Source organism: Callorhinus ursinus, unplaced genomic scaffold (genome assembly GCF_003265705.2).
Source record: "Callorhinus ursinus isolate GAN/ISIS: 27379988/994484 unplaced genomic scaffold, GSC_fseal_2.0 scaffold6, whole genome shotgun sequence".
Classification (NCBI taxonomy): domain Eukaryota; kingdom Metazoa; phylum Chordata; class Mammalia; order Carnivora; family Otariidae; genus Callorhinus; species Callorhinus ursinus.
Genome location: NW_027397068.1, coordinates 48,947,031 through 48,969,536, shown reverse-complemented (window position 1 = coordinate 48,969,536; position 22,506 = coordinate 48,947,031). Strand labels below are relative to the sequence as shown.

Sequence of the window (22,506 nt, the reverse complement as noted above, 5' to 3'; positions counted from 1 at the left end):
CTAATCACATCAGAAGATAAGTTCTAGAATAACATTTTTAAGAGGTCTAAAAGAGGATTACAAACATGGTTGAAATCTCTGGAAGTTGGGGTTCCCTGGGTAATGAGAAAGAACTGTCAATGTTTTGTCTGGAGAAAGAATGATTAGAAAGATGTGATCATTGTTTTTGAAATAATGGACAGTCTTCCTCAAGAAATATGGATTAGATGCTTCCCTGTTAGGCTCCAGAAGGAAGAAAAAAGACCAATTAATATATTAAAGTGTAGAAGATTTTATTTAGTTCAGTATGACAAATGCATTTCTGACAATGAGAGGTCTTAAAATTGAATGAGTTGCCTTGTAAAGTTGTAAATTCATGAGCTTTTCACTACAGGTATTAAATAATGTGTAATCATCTCTTTAAAAATATTTTTGAGAGAGGAGCACCTGAGTGGCACAGTTGGTTGAGCGTCTGACTCTTGGTTTTGGCTCAGGTCATGACCTCAGGGTCATGAGATGGAGCCCTGCCTTGGGCTCCGAGTTCAGTAGGGAATCTGCTTGAGATTCTCTCTCTTCCTCTCCCTTGTCCCTCCCACATTCATGCTCTTTCTCTCTCAAATAACTGATCTTTTAAAAAAATATTTTGAGAGAATTCCTCTTTTGGTGGGAGCTAGGATCAAGGGTCTTTCAGGTTGTCTTCCAGCTTTAGAGTGATGCTAAAAATAACTTTATTCCACATTCATGCCTTTAGATTATTCAAGAACTCAGTAGAAGAGAAGATATTAGTAACTATATTGGAAACTGTCTATGTTGTTTTTTACCCTGCCTCAGAAATTGTCCTGTCTCTGTGGACAGGTGTGCCCTGCCCCATTAGTGGATATGAGGGTATTTCATCTTCCTACTGTGTGTTTCAGTATATTTGAATTATGTATAGTGTATGTAGTTTAGTGAATGTGTATTTGAAATCTCAAAAAAAAAAAAAAGGAAAAAGAACACCCTGTGACTTGTATATACTCAGAAGAATTTGGAGGGCTTCAAGTGGGAAGCCAAATGTGAAGTTGGTGAGTTTCTGAAACTTGGTAGTGGCATTATTTTGATTTATCTCCTCCCAGTCTGCATATTCTCTGTCTCCCAACCTTCCCACCCCGGGAAGATGTCTAGGTAGATACCTCAAATTTAACCTCATTCACCCTCAACCTGTTTCTTTCCCACCTTCCTAGTCTCAGTAAATGGCACCTCCTGGTAGCTCCAGTTAAAGCTTAGGAGTCTTTCTTTAGTCTCCTCTTTCCTACACCATATGAAACACATCTTCAGGTTCTGTTGACTCTTCCTCCAAGCTAAATCGAAAACCTGCCCCCTTCCCTTCAATTTTACTCTTACCACTCAAGCACAGACCACCCGGACCACTGCATGACTCCTGTCTCTCTTTATTTTTTTAAGATTTATTTATTTATTTGAGAGAGAGAGAGAGAGAACGTGCACACACTAGTCGGGGGAGGGGCAGAGGAAGAGCATCTTAAAACAGACTCTCCTCTGAGCATGGAGCTCGACGTGGGGCTCAATCTCATGACGCTGAGATCCATGACCTGAGCTGAAACCAAGAGTCGGTTGCTTAACTGACTGAGCCACCCAGGCACCCCATGACTTCTGTCTTCTGACCACCACTCCTATTCCTTCTTGTCATCCTCTACATGGTAGCCACAGTAACACACACACACACACACACACACACACACACTTTTTTCACGTCAATCAGAATATGTCACTTGCTGCTTAAAGCTCAGATGACCTTTATATAAGCTTAGTATTAAATTTGAACTCCCTACACTAACCTATAAGGTATCATAAGTTCTGGGGCCTCCTTTGATCCCTGTTGACCTCTTTCCTGGGCACTATATAGTTCAGCCACCTGGCTTTTATTTGCTTCCTCAAACTGGATACCCACCCCCGTTCAGGTCTTTTCCCATAGCTGCCCTCCCTTCCTGGAATCTGCTTCCTCTATAACCTCTTGTGGCTGGCTCCTACTTGTAGTTTATTTCTCAGAGTAAGTATCATTGCCTCAGTAGTGGCTTTTCTGATCACTCAGTCTAAAGGCTTTCTAGTCACTCTCTATCATCTGTTTTATTCTCCTTTAAGTATTTATTATCTAGACATTTTAGTTATATTATTATTAAAAATATTTTTAAATTGTCTGCTTCCCCCTCCCCTCAACTAAATTATGAGTTTGATCAGAGTAGGGATTTTGTCTGCTGTCCTGTATAGTCATGTGCCTTCAACCCTACAGCATGGGCTGAGGAATACTAGTTGCTCAATGAAATATGTGTTGGAAGAAAGGAGAAGGAAGGAAGGAAGGAAGGAAGGAAGGAAGGAAGGAAGGAAGGAAGGAAGGAAGGAAGGAAGGAAGGAAGGAAGGAACCAGGAAGGAAGGAACTAGGAAGGAAAGAAAAGAGGAAGGAACCAGTTTTCTTCTCAAAATTTACTTCTTGCATACAGTGGTCATGGGTAGTTAAGAAAAGACATCTAAAATTTAAAAAACTAAGATGGTGGAATAAGATGAAGGTAAAATAACATCTTATTTCTATGATAAAACCTGAAATTGCTTGTTTTTTTCCATTGAAGTTTATTGTTAACCTAAAGAGTCAAAATGTTAATTTTACATTCTATTTCTGATAATCCTATGATTATAGCAAAGTATTAAATTACTCTACATGAAAACTGAACTGAGATGATTGGCTGTAGCGGAAAATCCAGGATGTGTATTTTCAGAATGTGGCACTTAAAGAACAAACAGATTGCTCAGGTAGGCCCCTTATTGGAACGCAAGCTAACAGGGTTCCTATTTTGGCATTCCAGTAGCTATTTAACAGATCCCTTATTAGACCTAAAGAGTTTCAATTTTATCTGAAGTGGTTTCTAGAAGACGAGCCCCTTCTGTTTTGACATTCCATTCTGATTTCTAAGATTAGTGAAGAAATAACTTATTAAAACCAGCTTACTCTGAAATCTGAAAATTATGTTTATATAGTTTGTTTATACAGTTCATGATTTTTTTAGGATCAAAGATTCTCTTTAACACAAAAATATTTATTATTACACTACCAATATTATTAATCACCATAACACTTATTATAGAAATTGATGTCACAAACAGAAATGTTTGAACTCACAAGGCTTTTGAGATTCAGAAAAAGAAGGAAAAACTACAAGCACCTGTTGAAGAAAGTGATGGCAGATGGTAACATTTTTCTCAAGGTTCCCCTGCAGCTGTGCTTACATTCAGTTTTCCAGGCTGAGCAGGGTTTATTCATATCTTTTATTACACCCAGAAGAATTTTCACTTCATCCTACTTACCACGGTACCAGTCAAAGCTCTTTTCTGTTGCAGAGATTTTATTCAAGAGAGAAAAAAAAAAGATTGACAATGAGTAAGAACCAATTTAACATCTGTGTGATCATGTTTTTTAACAAGAGATCGTAGCAATGGTGCAGATTTTCAAAGCCAGCTTTTTGAATGTTAGTTTTAAAGTGGCAGTCAGGACTCCTGCCTATCATGCCATGTGATAAATGCCAACGGGTGCTCATGCTGCCTTACTTTACTCTTGCCACAGAGCATTTTGAAATCTCAATGATATATTTCATCATTTTTTTCAAAGCCTAGTGTTCAAAAGGCAAAATATCCTGTGAGAACATGTTTCATTTTTATGACACAACTGCAAATTAACTTTATTGCTGGAGTCTAATTATCAACTCAGATTTTCAAGGGTAACAGGTAATATTTTATCTTTAAAAGGTAAAGCAAGCTAAGCACCCGATTAAAATAATAATCCACAATAAAAGCAAAAACTAATACCTTAATGACAATTTCTATTAAAAGTTGATTTTTTTAAGATTTTTTTGTTTATTTATTTGAGAGAGAGAGAGTGAGAGAGCACAAGCAGGGGGCAGAGGCAGAGGGAGAGAGAGAAGCAGGCTCCCCGCTGAGCAGGGAGCCCGATGCGGGACTCGATCCCAGAACTCTGGGATCATGACCTGAGCCGAAGGCAGATGCTTAACTGACTGAGCCACCCAGGTACCCTGAAGTTAATCTTAATGTAGATATTTGAGTTAGAATCTGATTGAAATCCACATAAAGGGGCAGCTGGGTGGCTCGGTTAAGTGTCTGCCTTTGGCTCAGGTCATGATCCCAGGGCCCTGGGATCGAGCCGGGCTTCTGGCTCTCTGCTCAGCGGGAAGCCTGCTTCTCCCTCTGCCTCTGCCATTCCCCCTGCTTGTGTGCTCTCTCTGTCAAATAAATAAAGAAAATCTAAAAAAAAAAAAATCCACATAAAGCCATTTAGCTAGAGTAACATAACTTCTTCACATTTCACTTTACAGAACATTAGAACTGAATAAACATAAAGAAGAATGACTTCTTCAAATTTACATAATTAAAACATCTTCAAATTTTATTTTTAAACTTTTACAAAATCTTTACGGAATCATGATCCTCCTCAACCCTCCTGTCCTCATAAAGTCCATTTTTAATGATACTTAATTGGAGCCTACTTTTATCAGTATTTCATGCTAATTTATAATATATACAATATATATCATACAATTAGATTTTTATAATGGCTGTGACATCCAACCATGACAGTGAGAGTGTGTTGTGATCAATATTCCTATTTTTACTGTAAAAGTCCTAGAATATCAAGCACTATGGGAAGATGGCTGAGGAATGGCCTTTACCATGGATGTACAATAGTGCTGTATCTGGCTCTATTTGCCAAATAGGGTCTGGAATGGGGGCAAAAGGGGTGCCATTCCATTCTAATTGTAAAGGTGAAAATCAGATTGTAAAAGTGATCTGGGAGAATTTCATAAATATCTTATTAGTACTATACAGCATGGTTTTGTGAATATAAATTTCGAGGTGATATTATGGTATTCAGGTTCTTAATTGGTCAATGTTTTACTGTCAATTCCATTCTGCAGGTTATTTTTTTTCCCAAGAGGATAACGGTACAAAATAACGATTCCATGTAATTATCCACTCAGATAACATGTATCCCTTTGTCAAACTGTGAGGAAACTGCTAAACTCACCAAGCATACTTTTTTAGGTTTAGCCAATCTGCACGAAGAATTTTCAAGATTGACTGTTCTTTGGGTGACTTGCTTTCTTTTCATCTCTTCTTTCCTCCCTCCCTTCCTTCTTTTCTTCCTCCTGGCAAGAACAGTTGAACCGTAGGAAATTTAGGATTCACTTTTTTTTTTTTTTGCCTTTTTCTCTCCTCCTGCCTCACTTAATTGGGCTTTTAAGGTTTGCCAACATGCCATTTTTTAATTGTAAAATATTGACACCATTAGGATGGTGTTTAGTTAGTTCATGTATTTTCTTAATACAGATTGAAGGAAGAAAGAAGATGCTGCTGGGGAATACTTTTGCTCCCCCAAGTTAAACTATTTCCATACCACTAAGATGTGAATATTGGATTGATGGTTCTTGAGTTCTTATCTTTTATTTCCAAAATTGTTCCCTTATTTAGAATTAGCAAAAGGAAAGGCAGGATGCTCTCTTTAAAATTACACATATTTAATAAGCATCTGCAATACGTAAGTCACTCAGGATATAAATTCACATTGGAAAACATTCTGAAACATGGTTTCTCTCTCTTGGATCTGTTTTTTTGTGTGTTTTTTTCCTTGGTTGTTGTTGTTGCATTATTTCTTCAAAATAGGTAGGGAATGCCCTCTTAGTGTAAAAGGGTTTCAGAGTTATTGCATGCATAAATTTTTTTTTCTAAATGCTGATGTCAGTTTCATAAGATTCATGTCCATTTAGGGCTAAAAGGTCACAGAAACGTTCCCAGATTTCAGGACCAGATGTGTCTGCATGGTAGATCATGCCGACTCAAACTCATGCTAGCATCTGGTTAAACACATTCCACACCAATCTTAACCATATGTAAATGTAATTGAGAACAATTGAGAAAATAATCTGTCTCCCTCTTTTTGTTCCATTTATAGCACCAACAACTATATTAAAGGTACAAATTTATAACTGGATTGATAAGATTCGCTTTCTATTTCCAGGCAATTACCACATGGTAGAGAAGATAATTCTACATCTAGAATATATTGCAGGCTACATGGGAATGCCAAAGAGGTGTAAGGATTCTAAGAGGGAATGAGCACTTCCAGTTGAAATGATCAAAGAAAACTTCCTGGAAGAGATAGAGTCAGGAGTCTTGAAGAGAAGTATTTCAATGGAGTTAAGTATCAAAGGGTGGAGTTAGTGGGGAGAATTTCTCAGTGGGCTGAAGAGAGTGGGGGAGGGGTAGAAAAGAAAAAGTGTGAACAAAAACAAAGAGATGGAAAAAGGCAGAATTTGAAGGGAATAAGAAATAGATAATAGAGATCATGTGGTAGGATTAATGACGGACACTCTGAAAAACCAGGTTAGGCTAAATTGTAGAAAAACTTGAATCTAAATTTTAGAACTTTGTACTATATGCCATTGAATAAAATACAGTGACACATTCAGAGTAATTTTGACAGAAATAATGCAGGTGATAGTCTGAAGTGAGGTAGAAGAAGTTGTAATAGAGTAGAAGTAAAAGATGGGATATTTTTCCAAAGGACGAACTGATAGGATTGTGGAAGTGTGAGTAACAGAGGAAGAAGTTAAAGAAGACAGAAGTTTTGAATTTGGATGGTGGAAGAATGGCAGGATACTGAAATAAATTCAGGAAAACAAGTCTTACAGACAAAGGATGAATACAATTTTGGGTATATTGCACTCTGAAGTGACAACTTCCACTCCAAGTGGAATTATCTGATAAACTTTTGGATATGTGAAGGTGGTGATTGGAAACTCTTGGAGTAGATGAGATTCCCAAAGGTTGAAATATGAAGAAAGGAGATAATGTCAAGGACAGAATTTCACGTTTATGGTTAGAGAATGGGAATAAGAGAGAGAAACTGTCAGAAGTAGACAGTCAACAGTGGAGCTGTCCAGAAGTGGGGAGTGTGGACATCCTTGCCTTATTCCCAAGACTTACTTGTTTCCAAACTTAGGGGAAGAATTTAGTTTTTCATTAACTGTGATGTTTGCTGGAGGATTTTTTGTAGATTCTTTTTATAAGGTTAAGAACATACCCTTCTGCGGCTAGTTTACTGAGAGATTTTACCATGAATGAATGTTTCAAAATGGTTTTTCTGCATTTATTAAGATGATTGCATGGTTTTTTAGAGTTCAATATGATGAATTGCATTGATTGCTTTTGTAATGTTGAACCAACTCTGCATGATAATGATGTATTATCCTTTTTTAAAAATCACTAAATTCTATTTGCTAATACATATTTTTGTAATGTCTTTGATTTTGGTATCAGGGTAATGCTGGCATCCAACAATGAGTTAGGCAGTGCTCCCTGTTCTTTATCTTCTGGAAGAATTTGTGAAGGATTGATATTACCTCTTCCTTAAATAGTTGGTAAAATTCCAAGTGAAAGCAACCTGGCTTAGAATTTTCTTTGTAGGAAGGTTTTTACCCATGAGTAGACTATAGGGCTATTCAGAGTATCTGTTTTCATTAATAAATTTTGCTGGTTTGTGTCTTTCAAACTTTGCCTGTTTCTCATCTAAATTATCCAAGTTTCTTATGTCTAGGTGTGCATAATATTATTAACCTTTTCATGTCTGTAGGGTCTAATGTAATATTTCCCTTTTATTTCATTTACATCTATTTGGTTTCTACTTGTCCCATCTGCTCTTTTCAACATCTACGTGTTGAAAATCTGTGTGATCAAAAGTGGGAAAATCACAATATGACAGGAATATTTCATTTGAATTATTTTCACTGTTACAACCAGTTCTCAGAATAAATTTTTTGACAGCCCCCAACTTTAGTGGTAGAAAATGTAATGTTTTATGTAAAAAACAAACCAAACAAACAAATAAACAAACAAAACAAAACAACAAACCTTAATGTAGATATTTTCAGTAGACAGAAAAATATAAACTAACTCATACTTTTCCTGCAGTAGCCACTATGGTGTATAACAGTGGAGAAGGATACAGACTTGAGTCAGACTGTCTGGTTTTAAACACTGGCTTTTCTGCTTACCAGCTGTGTGATCCTAGACAAGATGCTTAACCTTGTTTTTTAAAAGATTTTTAATAAATTAATTTATTTTTGAGAGAGAGAGAAAGAGAGAGCATAAGCGGGAAAAGAAGCAGAGGTAGAAGCAGAGTCCCTGCTGAGCAGGGATCCTGATTCAGGACTCGATCCTAGAACCATATGGGACTAGATCCTAGGACCCCAGGATCATGACCTGAGCATTCGGCAGACGCTTAACCAACTGAGCCACCCAGACATCCAAGATGCTTAACCTTCTTATGCTTTAGTGTCTTTGTCTGTGAAATAGGAAAACAGTTTTGTCTCATAGACCTGATGTGAAGGTGGAAATGAGTTAATGCATATATTAATACATGCTTGAACTGGGCCTGGGGCATGGGATGTACTCAGTGAGTTGTAGTTGTCACCAGGGTGAAAAAAGATTAGTTAGACTCTGTGCATCACCAATAACGGGTCTGAGCAAATATCTGAATGTCAAATTTACACATACTTGATAGCTACCTTAAAAAGATACTAGGCATAAAAATGCCAAATGCCGTCCATTTGAGTGTGACATTTACAATTTAAGTTTTTTCCTGGTATACTTTATGTATGTATGTATGTATGTATTTTGCCAAGCATGGCAATCATTTCCTCACCAAGCATGGCAATCACTTCCTCAAATGTAATTTTAGGGAAAAATAATAAACAGAATGAAAATTATGTAATATTATGTAATTTTGATGTTAGTAAAAATAATTGTAATTATATTTCAGCATGCATTTTCTAAATCAGCCATTTGTGGCTTTTTAAAAATAAAATATCATCATGTACAGAAAGGCCAGTACAATTAAGGCAAATTTTGTGTCTTCTATAAGTGATGAAAATTAGCACCATGAGTTTTATAATATAGTAATATATTAGTAAGGGCCAAGTGGTAGTATAGTAGGCAAATGGTAAAATATAGCAAGTAAATGGCATGTGGTCTAGGGAAATATTTTGGATAAAAACTAAACTACATTCTAAAAGGGGAAAGGAAATTAGCATTAAATTGGCAATAACCATTATAGGCAATTTCTCCCCATATACTGTTTCATTTCTTTATCTTTCAAAATCCATAAAATAGGTATGTATTAACCCCATTTTACTAATGTTAGAACAAAAGCTCACAGAGTCTGACTTCAACAATTCTCCAAGGCTATTTAGGGGTAGAGCTAGGGGTCAGGTCCTCGCCATTTTGATTTCAAAGCCCATGACCTCTCCATTACGTTTGTCTGCCTCCCAGAAGTGATCTGTATACCACTGATCAAGTTTAGCACAAAAATCATATCTGATCCATAAAACAAAATTTCCCCTGTTTTTCAGTATCTTGTAATTCGAGTTTCATTTATTTCCATACTTTTCCATTGCATTTCATTTTAATAAGCATTTGCTACTAAAACACATACTGAAATGACCCATAACTTCGGGGTTAACAGTGGAAAAAGTGCTTACCTTGGGTTGGTTCTATCTGTCATGAACTAGTCAATTCACTTTGGAGCCAGCCATTTCACAGTGTGGAAGTTCCTCTTTTCATTTGTATAATGGAGGAAAAGTACTAGGTGATCTTGAATGTCTGTTTATTCCATCTCTTTCAATGCTCTATGATATTGAGAAATCCTCTCTACTATCTCCACCCTTTGATACTTAACTCCACTGAAATACTGATTCTCTTCAAGACTCCTGACTCTATCTCCTCCAGGAAGTTTTCTTTGATCATTTCAACTGGAAGTGCTCATTCCCTCTTAGAATCCTTACTCCTCTTTGGCATTCCCATGTAGCCTGCAATATATTCTAGATGTAGAATTATCTTCTCTACCATGTGGTAATTGTAAATCCATATCACATTTTCCCGAATGGCCAGAAGTTCAAATACGGACCACTTTCATAGAGAACTGATTTCCTAGTTGGGATACTCCAACTTCGTGAAAATTCCCAGGACTTTAAAAATGATTATAGATGCAGAATTTTGTAAAAAGCAAACCCAGAATCAGTTTTTTAAGGTCCTATAAATATTCCTAATCTCTGAATCTGGGATGTCCTAATTTTTCTTTTCCATATTTTCCACAGGATTATTTTACAAATGCAAATAGAGAGTTGAAAAAAGATGCTCAGCAAGACTACCACCTGGAATATGCCATGGAAAATAGTACCCACACAGTAGTTGAATTTACCAGAGAACTGCATACATGTGACATAAATGACAAGAGTATAACGGTAAGGAGCCGATGAAAGAATACATGCACGAATATATTGTACATTTACGGTTGTGAAACACTTTGTAGAATTAAAGGAACAAATATTTACCTTTGAAAACAAAGTCACACAGTCTGTTTTAGGATAGCTTTGGAATCTTTTTAGAAGCCACAAAAATCTAAGACTATATATTTCAAGAAAGGCAATTTTTGTGTGACTCTCACGTTTTCAAGGGCCATTTAAAATGAGTATGATTTTATCTGTAAGATTTCTAGCTTTTTCTGTATAAAGTTTGAGAATACACAGTACATAAAGGTTGGAAAAAATGTATTACACAAGAAGGAATGATGATACTGAATATCAGGGTATAATTCATCTGATTTGTGACTGGTTCATTTTTGTAAATTTCTAAAATTGAGATGAATAGTAGATTGATTAAAATTGCCTACTGACATGTTATACAAGATTTCTTATTGTCAGACTTCACGCAAACATTAATATCTTTATGCATATGCAAATTAAATATTTAGACAGTATATAATTCATGTGGTACTTGGGAAGTTTCCATGAATTTCTTGGATTGATTTTATTTTGTATAGATCAATCAAATTATCTTTTTTATTTGATAAATCAAAGCTTTAAAAATGGGAATGTAAAAATCTGAAACACTTTTGATTAACATTCAGCATAAAGAGTAGAAGAAGAAAAAAACACATGCAAAGACATGGATCACTTTTTATGTAATATACAGTGCAATTATACTTTAAGTGGAAAAATAATTATAGTCATTTGACTTATTAAGAAAGAATATAGCTTTTAAAATAAATAGCTTGTGCTTTATTATTTATTTTCAAAGTTCTTATTACAAAGATCTGGCAGACACCTGGATCTGTGGGAGGACTGAACAACTTCTTTATAACTCAGCAAGCCCTCCCCCTGCCCTAGCGTCCCTTGGGCAATCTCTCTTGCTTGCTAAATGGAAACCAATTTCACCTGACAGTACTTTCCCTCATTGGGATACCCTAGTCCCTTGGAAATTCCCAGGATTCATAAATGACTGAAGCTAGATTCTAGGATAATAAACCCCAAATCAGAAATTCCTCCTGTGTTTGCACTTTCTGTCAATTCATACACGTCACCGGGCTAATGCCTGGGAAAAATCTGTTATGAACGAAAAGGTGCCGACCCGGAAAGTCATCTTAATTTTCATTCTGTTTATTTTTTTTTCCCTAAAATGTTGCATGGCATTAAAACAGGTTTTAATTTTCTAGAATCCTTGCATCTTAACAAGAATATTTCCTTGGTAACTATGAGTTGCTAGTTTGCAGACCTAGCACAACGATGATTTACTGCTGCCATGTGCATGAAAGCATAACCACCGAGTCCGTTGCTCTTTGCTCTCTCTTGGAAGACATAATCTTGCATGCTGAGAGAGAGCGTCTCTTCCAAAAAGAAACTCATCTATTTGGATACTTAATGATGTAATCAAATTGACGCAATTAATGCTAGAGACCATACTGAGGGCTCCAAATGTCATTATTCTCTTTTCTTCACGTCTCTATCTGGCTTTCAGTAGAGTTCTTTAAACTCAGCTCAGTGGTAAGGACGGTGCTCTCATGAGACATAATAATGCCCCTGTCTGATCACCAGGAGAGCACTGTGAGAGTGATCTGGGCTTACCATCATGAAGATGTGGGCGAAGCTGGCCCCAAGTACCATGACTCCAATCGTGGCACTAAAAGTCTACGGCTTTTGAATCCTGAGAAAACCAACGTGTTGTCTACAGCCATACCATACTTTGACCTGGTGAATCAGGACGTAAGTTTTTTCAGGTTTTTATGATTGGAAGGGTGGGTTTCTTGAATTCATGTGAGAGTTTTTACTTACATGCTGTTTAACAGTGTGACTTTGTGTCCCCCTCCCCTTTTTATTAAGACAGGTCCCCATCCCAAACAAAGGTACGACCTATTGGTGCCAAATGTTTAAGATCCCTGTGTTCCAAGATAAACATCATGTAATAAAGGTATGTGACTCACTCACAGGCTAAATTTAATGTGTATGAATGGAGGAAAAATTGTTATTAAAATGAAAATGACTAAAAGAATAGAAATGATTTTCAAGTATGTGAAAGTTATTTCAAGAACAAAGAACTGGCTTATCTGACTCACACCCTATCTTAGGAGTCACTGAATTTAGAGAGAAATCTTGGATTATAGCTAGGATTTTTGGGTTTTGTCTCCTAATTTTACTTTTTAAGGTAAAAGTTTTGGGATGCATTTGAACACTGCTAGTTATTTCTTTTTTCTTTTTAAAAAAAGATTTTATTTATTTTAGAGAGAGAAAGAGAGTACACAATGCGTGCATGTGCACACAGTGTGGGGCAGGGAGGAGCAGAAGGGGAGGGAAAGGGAGGGGAAAGAATCTCAAGCCGACTCCATGCTCAATGGGGAGCCTGAGGGGGGGCTCAGTCTCTTGACCCTGAGATCATGACCTGAGTGAAAATCAAGAGTCAGGCTCTTAACCAAGTGAGCCACCCAGGCGCCCCAACACTAGTTATTTCTTAGGCAACACTGTACAGTTGGAATTGCTGGAGTTGACATTTAAATAATATATTTGCATATCAATAAATTATATACAGGAAGATTACATTCCCCACCACCTATTGTTTGAAAATGTCTGCTGCATTGTAAATATTGGATGTTGTGAAAAAAAAATTTTTATAGTGATTTTTTGAAAATAGGAAAACAGGAAAATTAGTGGATTCCCACAGAATTAAAAAATTCAGAATTGGGTAAGAAAGAAGCCCTGTTTGCCTGTGGCCTATAATTCCCTCCCACCTCTACCAGGAATAGTGTCCCAAAACTTTTGCATCTAGTTAGTGAATGAACAAGTATTTTTAAGGAATTACGTGTCCTTGGTTCTGTGCTAGAAACTGTTTGGTAGTTCCAGAGGCTGAATATATAATCCATGCGCTCAAAGAACCTATAGTAAGAATGTAGGAAAAGTATCCTAGACACAGGAAAGAATAAGATAGAATTCAATCATGCATACAAATACTCTAAACATTCAGAAGACCGACGTCATCAGCGTTTTGTCAGCCCCCAGACTGTTTAACAAAGCAGTGTGGATGTGAGAAAGGAGCAAACTTGTAGATACTGGAATCCAGAAGGAAGTACATAGATCGACTCACAGGTTGTCTCTTGAACTAACTACGTGCTCTCAGGTGAGTAGCTCTGGGGTAATGCCCTGGCTTCTTTGTCTGTAAAAGGTGGTCCATCATAACGCTGTCCCTACTAACCTCAAAACATTTTGGCAGAGATGGAAACACTGAGTACATTCTATAAAGTGACTTAAATTTGTTAATCTCTAATATATTTGTCCAGAGGCACAGAGCTGCCTTTTATTTACACACATGATTCATAACTACTTACACAGACAAGAGGAACAGTTTGAGGGAATGTTTATTGAATTATTAAGTAGTCCTAAATATTTGTAGAGTATTTCTGTAATCAGAAGACTTACCAACAATGAGACTTCGAATGAGCCACTAATCTCTGTGCAATGTTATTTTCTGTTTCTTGCATGTGCCTTAATACCATGCCTAAGGCCTTCCCTTGTGCCAGTGAAAAGCCTTTCTCAGGAAAGAGAATGGTGTATTTATATATACTATGTGTCATATAGTACTGTGTGTCATTTATAGTAAATTTAATGGGAACTCAGCTTAAGGGACAAATGTAAAAAACTACAGGGTCAGAAATGAAAGCAAATGTTTCACAAAATAGGTCCCTGGTTCCTTTTTCAGCAAATGTTAATTGATAGGATATGATGTCCTTAACCACTTACATCAATGCATTTTTATTCTTCATTGTAATTAATGCTAATAATTAAGTTGAATGAAAAAAATATTTGCTCTTAAGGGGAGTCAGTATATGTTCTAACTCTCTATGTAGGACATTTACTTGGTATCCCATCTAAGAATTTTCCATTGCATGCTTATCATAGTAGTAGTCAGATATGTGGGCATGTATTAAGTATTTGGAGTTCTATTAAACGATGAAAGTTCTTTACTCCTAGCAAGAGGGGATTTGAGGGAGAGAGGTGTGGTTATACAAAATTTGGGTGCTGCAAGGGAGAGGGTTGGTGGCCGGAATTTAAAATTCTATTATTACTTAAGAATACCACTTATAGAATAGATTCCTGAGCTTGTTGTTAAACCCTAAAATGTTTTAAAAGACGTTAAGTATTATGAAACATGTTACTCAGAAATGAACCTAAGGATAATATACAAAAAGAGAAGGGGTACCTGGCTGGCTGAGTCGGTAGAGCATATGACTCTTGATCTCTGGGTTGTGAGTTCAAGCCCCACGTTGGGTGTAGAGATTACTTAAAATTAAAATGTTAAAAAGGAAAAAAACCAGAGAAGAGAAAGCTTTACGTAGAAAATAAATTCAAAATATTTAGGTTGTAAAAATGGGGGCACCTGGATGGCTCAGTCGGTTAAGCGACTGATTTCGGCTCAGGTCATGATCTCAGGTTCCTGGGATCAAGCCCGGCCTCAGGTTCCCTGCTCAGCAGAGAGTCAACTTGAGGATTCTTTCTCTCCCTCTGCCCCTCCCCCAACTTGCTCGCTCGCGCTCTCTCTCTCTCTCTCTCTCTCTCAAATAAATAAATAAAACTTTTAAAAATAAAGATTGTAAAAATAATTCAGGTTGTATATGTTTTGAGACAGTCTTTAAAAAGTTTTAATTTGTGGCTTATGCCAGTTTACAATAAAAATTTAATACGTTTCTACCGTAGAATTCATAAATCTAAAACTTACCTTAAGAAATTACCTAATTTCCATCCTCTTTTCCTTAGCAGAGATGATTTCTAGTAATTTAAGAAAAATATATCTTCTTTTCATAGAATCAAAGACAAAGACTCCTGTGTTTTGGCTATTGTAGACATGCTGCTATAAACATTGGGGTGCAGGTGCCCCTTCGGATCGCCACATTTGTATCTTTGGGGTAAATCCCCAGTAGTGCAATTGCTGGGTCATAGGGTAGCTCTATTTTCAAAAAAAAAAATAAAAAAACAACAAAAAAACCCCCACAAAGACTCCTGTGTTTTGAAAAGCCATGAGCTAGGTACTTGTCCTTATTCCTTATTTTGTGTCCTACAAATCACTGGATCAAAAAGCCTCAGTTCTTCTCTGATACAAAAAACAAAAAGTACTTTCTCAGAAAAAAGAACATTGCTCTTATATTGTATTATATTATGTGTCATTTGCAGCTAGTTTTAAGAACATATTGATAACAGTAATATTGTGAGAAATCAATTTTGTTGTCTGGACTCTTATTTCAAACAAAGAAAAGTGTGTACTTGTACTTTAAATGTTAATAGTACTGCCCAATATACATTTCGTAGTTGTAATAACTATAAAACTAAGCAGATAAATAAAATATATCAGTGGCTGTTTATGAATATATTTAATGTAAATGACTAAAATTAAAAAAGTTAATTACATTTTAATTTAAATTTTAATCATGTAATGATAAAAATAATTTACTACCGAAAATATCAAATAAAGTAAATATTTTGTAAAATTATAAACTAACAAAGGTAAGTAATTTCTAAAAGTATAAATGAACAAGGGTCAGTAATTTCATCTGCAGGAGTAATGGGATTGTGATAAAAATTATTGGTGGTTTCAATTCACTTGTGATTCCAACTTAGTGATTTGTGTTTTGATTTTTGTGAAAAATGTTTAAAATTGTGATTTGAAAATATTTGTATTGTCAGATGACAGCATATCACACTAGAAGACAGATATGGAGATTATACAAAGAAAACTCTTAGTAATTTATATTAAAACCACTGTTCTCATGTGAGACCACCTCTGTGACTCTCGAGACCCACTGTCCAGCCCATAGCGCCCTATTTGAATATGACCCTATTTAAGCTTTGCAAAATAAGTAACTTTATCTTAAATTTAAATTTTCAGGAGGAAGTGATTCTTTCTACTCTCTTTAGTCAATAGTGATATCATAATCACCTGATAGTAACAGCTGGATATGCTCTGCTAGAAGCTGGGTTTATCAGCTGGTTTAACACACTGGTTTTGGGGTCTTTTTTGTTTTTTGCTTTTTGGGAGTTTTTTTGGAGCTTTTATTGCCAGAGAATTCTCTCATTGATAAACGGAACTCCTAACTCCTCCATTTAAACATGATCTGTCTTATTTGATTTAATAAATAATTGTTGGTGGCCTATCATGTTAAAGAGGAGAAAAAAGAAAAACAGTCAGGCTGACTCATCATCCTGTAGCCATCTGGCCTTAAAGGCCCACCTTTTTAATAGGGTGGCAGTAAGCTTCGTGGTCTCGTAGGTGGGTTCTGTGCTATGATGGGCAAGATCTGGACGCTTTCATTCCATTATTAGTCATTTATCCATGGGAAGGTTATTTGTCACCAACAGCTCCATTTTATCATTTAAATTCTAATGGTACCTTCCTTATGGGATTATTTGGACTGAAAGTTATGTAGCAGTTAAAAAATTTTTTATTACCACTTAGCACAGTATCTGACACATGGAAAACTCTTAACAAACCCAATTATTATCAGGCCTTTTTTTTTTTTCCATGTTGCTGTCTGAATGACTTTTCACTGAAAACTGCTGTTTAGTGAGGAGACCCAGAAAAGGAAAGAGCGTCATGCTAAAAGGTTGACCATTGCTGAGTGTTAAGAGAGGATTACCTTTATTTCTTGTGTGACCTCTGGCAAATTATTTACTTCCTTGTGCCTCACTTTTCTCATCTGGAAAATGGGCATAATAGTTCTCACCTAATAGGTGAGTGAATTAAAGGAATTTAACATACGTATTTAGAACAATGCCTGGCACATAGTGTTTGTTAAATAAGTAACTAAATAAAATTATGTAGATCACTAGCAATACACAATTGCTAATCTGTCAATCATCTTGTTTGGTTTCTGGGTTGCTGAGGGATCCCGAACCAGTCAACCCTTTCTAAACAGTCAGAATTCCAAATAAAACCCAGATTATCCCTCATTTCATTTAGGGAAGCCACCTTGAAAACTTTCTGTTGTAGAGAAATGTAAAGTTGAGATAAACAAAACACTATCATCATTTTGTTCATCAATAGATGCAGAAGGGAGATGCTCTGCCGTATACTTGCTACTGAACAGAACATCTTTCTTGACATGATATTAGATGTTGCTGTTCTTTTCCATTGGTGCCATTCATAAATCTGAATGGTTTAATTTGGGGGAATGTTTCCTAGGACAAGAAAATCTAAGAATAATTGACACTGAATGACCATGAAATGTTCTTGAAGCCAGAGTACTGTATAGCCATGAAATAGTCATTCACAAATTGATTCTCCTGTCCTAGACATATGACATGAACATGTGGGTTTATGTACCATGTTAAATAAACATTGCTGGTCAGCTTCCCTATTATGTTTATTTCTCTTCCTCCTCCTCCTTCTTCTAAATTAAAGGACACCATCACAAGGGAAACTTTAGCATTAACATATTCAGAAATGTCAAGTGTGATAGAGGATTTCTATTTCTGAAAATGTGTAAGACTTCTAGGTTAAATTTAGTAAATTGTAAGAATTTTCAGTGTCAAACTACATGACTGGATAACTATTAGAATGATCTCTTCTTTGTCAGTATATCTTCTTTCTTTTTTCCTCTGACATGATATTTCAAAATATATTTTCATTGATGATTTTTCTTCCCTGATGGAAATAGCATTTTGGTTTGTCTTCAGGATGCGTTTCCAAATATGCTCTAGTTCTCATTCTTTTTTCATGTGCTCACCTTCAGTTTCACTTCATTAGATGGGAGACTACCAGTGTTTGCTATTGACTATTGACTGATGGTTGTATTTTCACCCAATTACGTCCAACTCTCTTGAACTTTTTTGGCTTACCAATGTTTCCCTTTGTCTTTTTACCAATTTAACCATATCTCCTAAAGGCAAATCTTTGGATATTTAGCTATATCTATTTAGTATGTTGAAAGGAATTAACTTTCAAAGTATGTCTTCTGTGAAAATACTTTCCATTCCTTTTAAATACTTGGCAACACTATATTTGGTTATTAAATTCTTAATACCAATGCATTACCCCTGGCACCTGTGCATCTTGTCACCCATTGACAAAATGGAAAATTCTTTATCTTCTAGAAAAATTATGCTGTAAAATCATAAGAATCCTCTTCTTTAGGAATTTGTCATCCAAAGTTTATAAATGCCAAAATAATTTTATATATATGTATATTTCAGTGTATCTGACATTTTATATATCTCTCATCCACTAGAAGAGATGAAAATACTTGGCCATTTACTGTGGCTGAAATTATAACTTTGTACAGAAAAAAAGTTGGTAGAACTCTGCTCCTAACAATAATGAGTTGACTCAAATTAGCACATTTTAAAGATTGCTGTCTGAGTCAGTGTTGCAAAGTTCCTTTCTAGATCTTCTTGAGTTACATCTACTTGACAGAAACATTGGAGATTGTCTAGCTACTTGGGTGTTCTTAATAGCCACTTGAGAATACAAGGTAATTGAATTCACTTTGAAAGCATGTCTTTTCATGGAAGTGATTTATTGCTAACTCTGTCACTAATTAGCTTTCTGACCTTAGAGAAAGTACTTAACCTCTCCCTGGTCTTCAAATTCCTTGTCTGTATGATAAAGGGATTGGACCCGATGATTTCAAATGGCTCTTTTTACTTCTAAATATCTATGACTTGCTAAACCTAAAAGAACTATGTGCTGGGGTTTGGATGCCCTGTGGTCTAAATTGCAGATACTCTTGCTTCTCACCATTCCTAGGCTTGCTGGGTTAAGAATGCTTAGGACCCTACTGCTTCCCTTGAAGTTTAAAGGCCCCTTTCTTTAGGCCCATGGGCCTGGGCTCTCCTAGCATGTATTTTGAAACCTAGATTCCCATCTGTAAATAGAGATAATAGTACTTGTCTCAAATGATAAGTACAATTATCAAATGAAATAATATTCATGGAGTTCTTTTATCTTTGGCATATATTGGACAGCTCATAAATACTAGCTGTATTTCCAATTTACATTGGATTTCAGATACCTCTAAATCTTGGAAATAACCTAAATGAAATGAATCTGAGTAAATAAATAAGTAAATAAATCTAAATCTTGGACATAATGTCAGTTTTAAATAAGGATAGAAATTAAGAGTACCATTGTGTGAGCAAAGCTTACAGGTTGGTACAGTGCATAGTAGAGACTCTGGAGATAGGGAGGAGTTGTATTCTAACTCTGCTTTTCATTAGCTTGATGACCTTGAGCAAGCTTAACTTGCAGAGTTTACATCTTCGCCTGTAAAATAGGGAAAATAATTTCCAGTGAAGATGAAATGAATACAAGTGAAAACACCTGTTGCATAAAAGGCTCATAATTGCTCGTTTTCCTCTCTTGATGGGGATTATAGAGATGGACGACTCAAACTTCATCTAGTACTTTCTCATACTTATCAGGGCTGCACTGAAACCTTGGTAGGAAGTCAGTTTCTATTTTATTTTGAAGAAAAGATTCCCTGGGAATTAGATTTCATAGCTTAGCTTCCATTATTCTAACCCAAATGAAATTTAAGCTAATTTCCTCCTGTTCTTGTCTAAGTAAGGATAAAAGCCAGCTGGTGACTATCCGCTGGGAAATTTTCTTTCACATTCTTAGGTCACCCATTAGCCTTCCATTCTGTGACCTTAAATAATACCATTTTCAACAGACAGAAAAAGATATTTATTTTTCTTTGTTGCTCTTCTACCACCCAACTCTACTCCCAAAAAATTTAGTACATTTTTCTAAAGTAGTCTAAAAGGTTGGACAACAAAACTGAAAAGCATTAGCACATTTAATTGATAATTATTGACTATTAAAAATTGGTAAATAAGTTAATGAACAACACTTTTATTGAAAGCACTAAATCTGTGCTAAGATATTTATGTTGGATTCTAGGTATTGATGGCAAAATAGGTATAAGAAGAAATATGGTAATATGTAGATAAGAGTGACTTTTACTTAAATGTAGGGAGGTATGCAGGTAATACACTTATCTATTTTTTACTATTTTAAATACATTTTCTTGTTAGATTTTTCACAGCCTCCCACAAGGTAAGTTGAACTAGCACCACTTTCCAGACGAGCACACCGAGGCATAGCTGCATAAGTAACTTGCTTAACACTATTATACAAATTCTGTGATGCAGAGCCAAGACCAAGCACAGATTTCCTAGCAAAATTAGTGGACCTTTCTCTCTACAATTCTACTAACCCAAGCCTTCTAGCTGATATATGCTGCAATGAAAAATCATTTGGGTGAGAGATGTCTAATAGCTTATATCCAGTCACAGGTCCATTGAGTCAGTTTCTCAGAGCCAAGGCTACTTTTGAATCCTATAGGATCAGTGCAGAGACCAAAGGCTACAAGAGCAAATTCCATCAGAACCTTCCAGAGATACCAGTTCAAAGGTCCTGGGAACTGACTTAGACCTAGTTGTGTGGCATTTGAGCACACAGAACTCTGCTGTTTCACGCTTGATTTTTGGAAATACTCATTAACAGGAAATGACACATAGAAAGTATCACTTGTGATTTGGGAAGTCATTTAAATAAGACTAGAGTTAAAATAATTAGGTGAAAGTTTATGCATATGGCTATAAAAAGGCACAGAATGTTAAATCTCTGAGATGATGTTAGGGAGAAAGGAATTGGAAAAAAATTTCATTGAAAAGAGAGTAGCCTACTAATCTTATGGGACACATCTTGTAGCGTAAGGATCATTGGGAGCAAGATCATAACCTCCTGTTTAAGCTGAGTTACAGTCCTCTTGGGAGTGAAGTGAAAATAATGGTAATGACCTATTTTATTCCCCTTCACTGTAACGGTCTATGAGAAGGGACTTGCGGGAAGAAACAATAACATTTAAATTTGGAAGTTCAATTTATGGCAAAACACCCAGAGGAAAGTTCCCTAAAGCCAAGAAGAGCTATGTTGTTGGAGAAAGAACTACAAGTACTGGCATCTCAGCATGGCCCAAGAGCCAGACTGAGAGCACGGGTTCTGATCCCACACTAACCATTGGTCAGTGGATGTTAATGTGGCTGCGGTACGGGGTGTCTCAAGAGATTAGTTCATGTTAATAACACAATTCAAAGACCATCAACCTGTGTAACTGAGAGGTTGTTCTAAGCGATCTTTAGCCCTTAAAATTCTGGACTTTAATTAAATATTGGAATTAACAAAACTGGAAACTTATAAAATAAATTTATAAATTTGATACATGTATAACATTTATAAAATAAAGTGTAATAAAAGGTTGTCCTAAAAAGTTATAAAAGAAATAAAGAGAATTTTTATGTGTGTTCCCACAGGAACATATATGCCAATTTTAGTTTGGTGTCTGTTTTCAATGTAAAAAATTACACACTTATCAAAACAGGATCATCCATTGTTTCCTTTTTGATGCAACAATGAATTTTTCTCTAGTTTTTATGAATGGACTTTTAGGAATGAGCAGGAAAGCACTGCATATGTGGTAGAATCTCACTTTAAATAAATGAGATATCTACTATTTAAGTTTATAAAACTCATAAATCAGAGGTCAGTTTTAGATAATCCTAATCAAGTTATAAAAGACTGTGTAGTTGTGTTCTTTGAATTATCAAGCCTCTTTTGGTGTGTTTAAAATGAATGTGTTTCTACACATAAAAGTTTAATAACTATTTTATAAAGAAAAATATTACTCTCACATATCAAAAACATTATGGTTGAATCTTGCTTCATTGAGTCATTATATTTTTCTTGATTCATAATCTAGGATGAATCACCTGAATAGAATCTTTAGGAATGGAGCCCAGGCCCTTATGTTGGTGGGTGGTTGTTGCTATCATTTGGAAGAGTTCCCCAAAGTGATCTTCATACAAACTCCTTGATTAGGAATCATTGTTTCATATTTATTAAAACTTCCCAGGAGACTGAGAAAGACTGTATTTAGGTTCTATTTTACAGCACCTACTAAAATGTTCTTCATGTTAAGTAGCATCAATAGCCATTTTTATAGTAATACACTGTTTTATTCAACAAATATCCTAAAAGCTGAACACATAGCACACATCTACTATCGAAATACACTGCTAGTTGTCTGCACATGAAAA

The 22,506-nt window shown here is 35.8% G+C and overlaps 2 protein-coding genes across 3 annotated transcripts in view; both read left to right on the top strand.

Annotated features, from left to right (window-relative positions):
• VNN1 (vanin 1) overlaps positions 1–22,506 on the top strand; it is a 725,633-nt gene that overhangs the window by 277,790 nt on the left and 425,337 nt on the right. The window lies entirely within an intron of this gene.
• Positions 1–22,506, top strand: part of MOXD1 (monooxygenase DBH like 1) — an 83,976-nt gene that overhangs the window by 9,828 nt on the left and 51,642 nt on the right. For both annotated transcript variants that reach the window (XM_025865565.2, XM_073893943.1), the window contains exons 2-4: positions 10,189–10,335; positions 11,965–12,132; positions 12,254–12,337. In XM_025865565.2, coding sequence (XP_025721350.1) covers positions 10,189–10,335; positions 11,965–12,132; positions 12,254–12,337 — 399 coding nt within the window. The remainder of the gene's footprint in view (positions 1–10,188; positions 10,336–11,964; positions 12,133–12,253; positions 12,338–22,506) is intronic.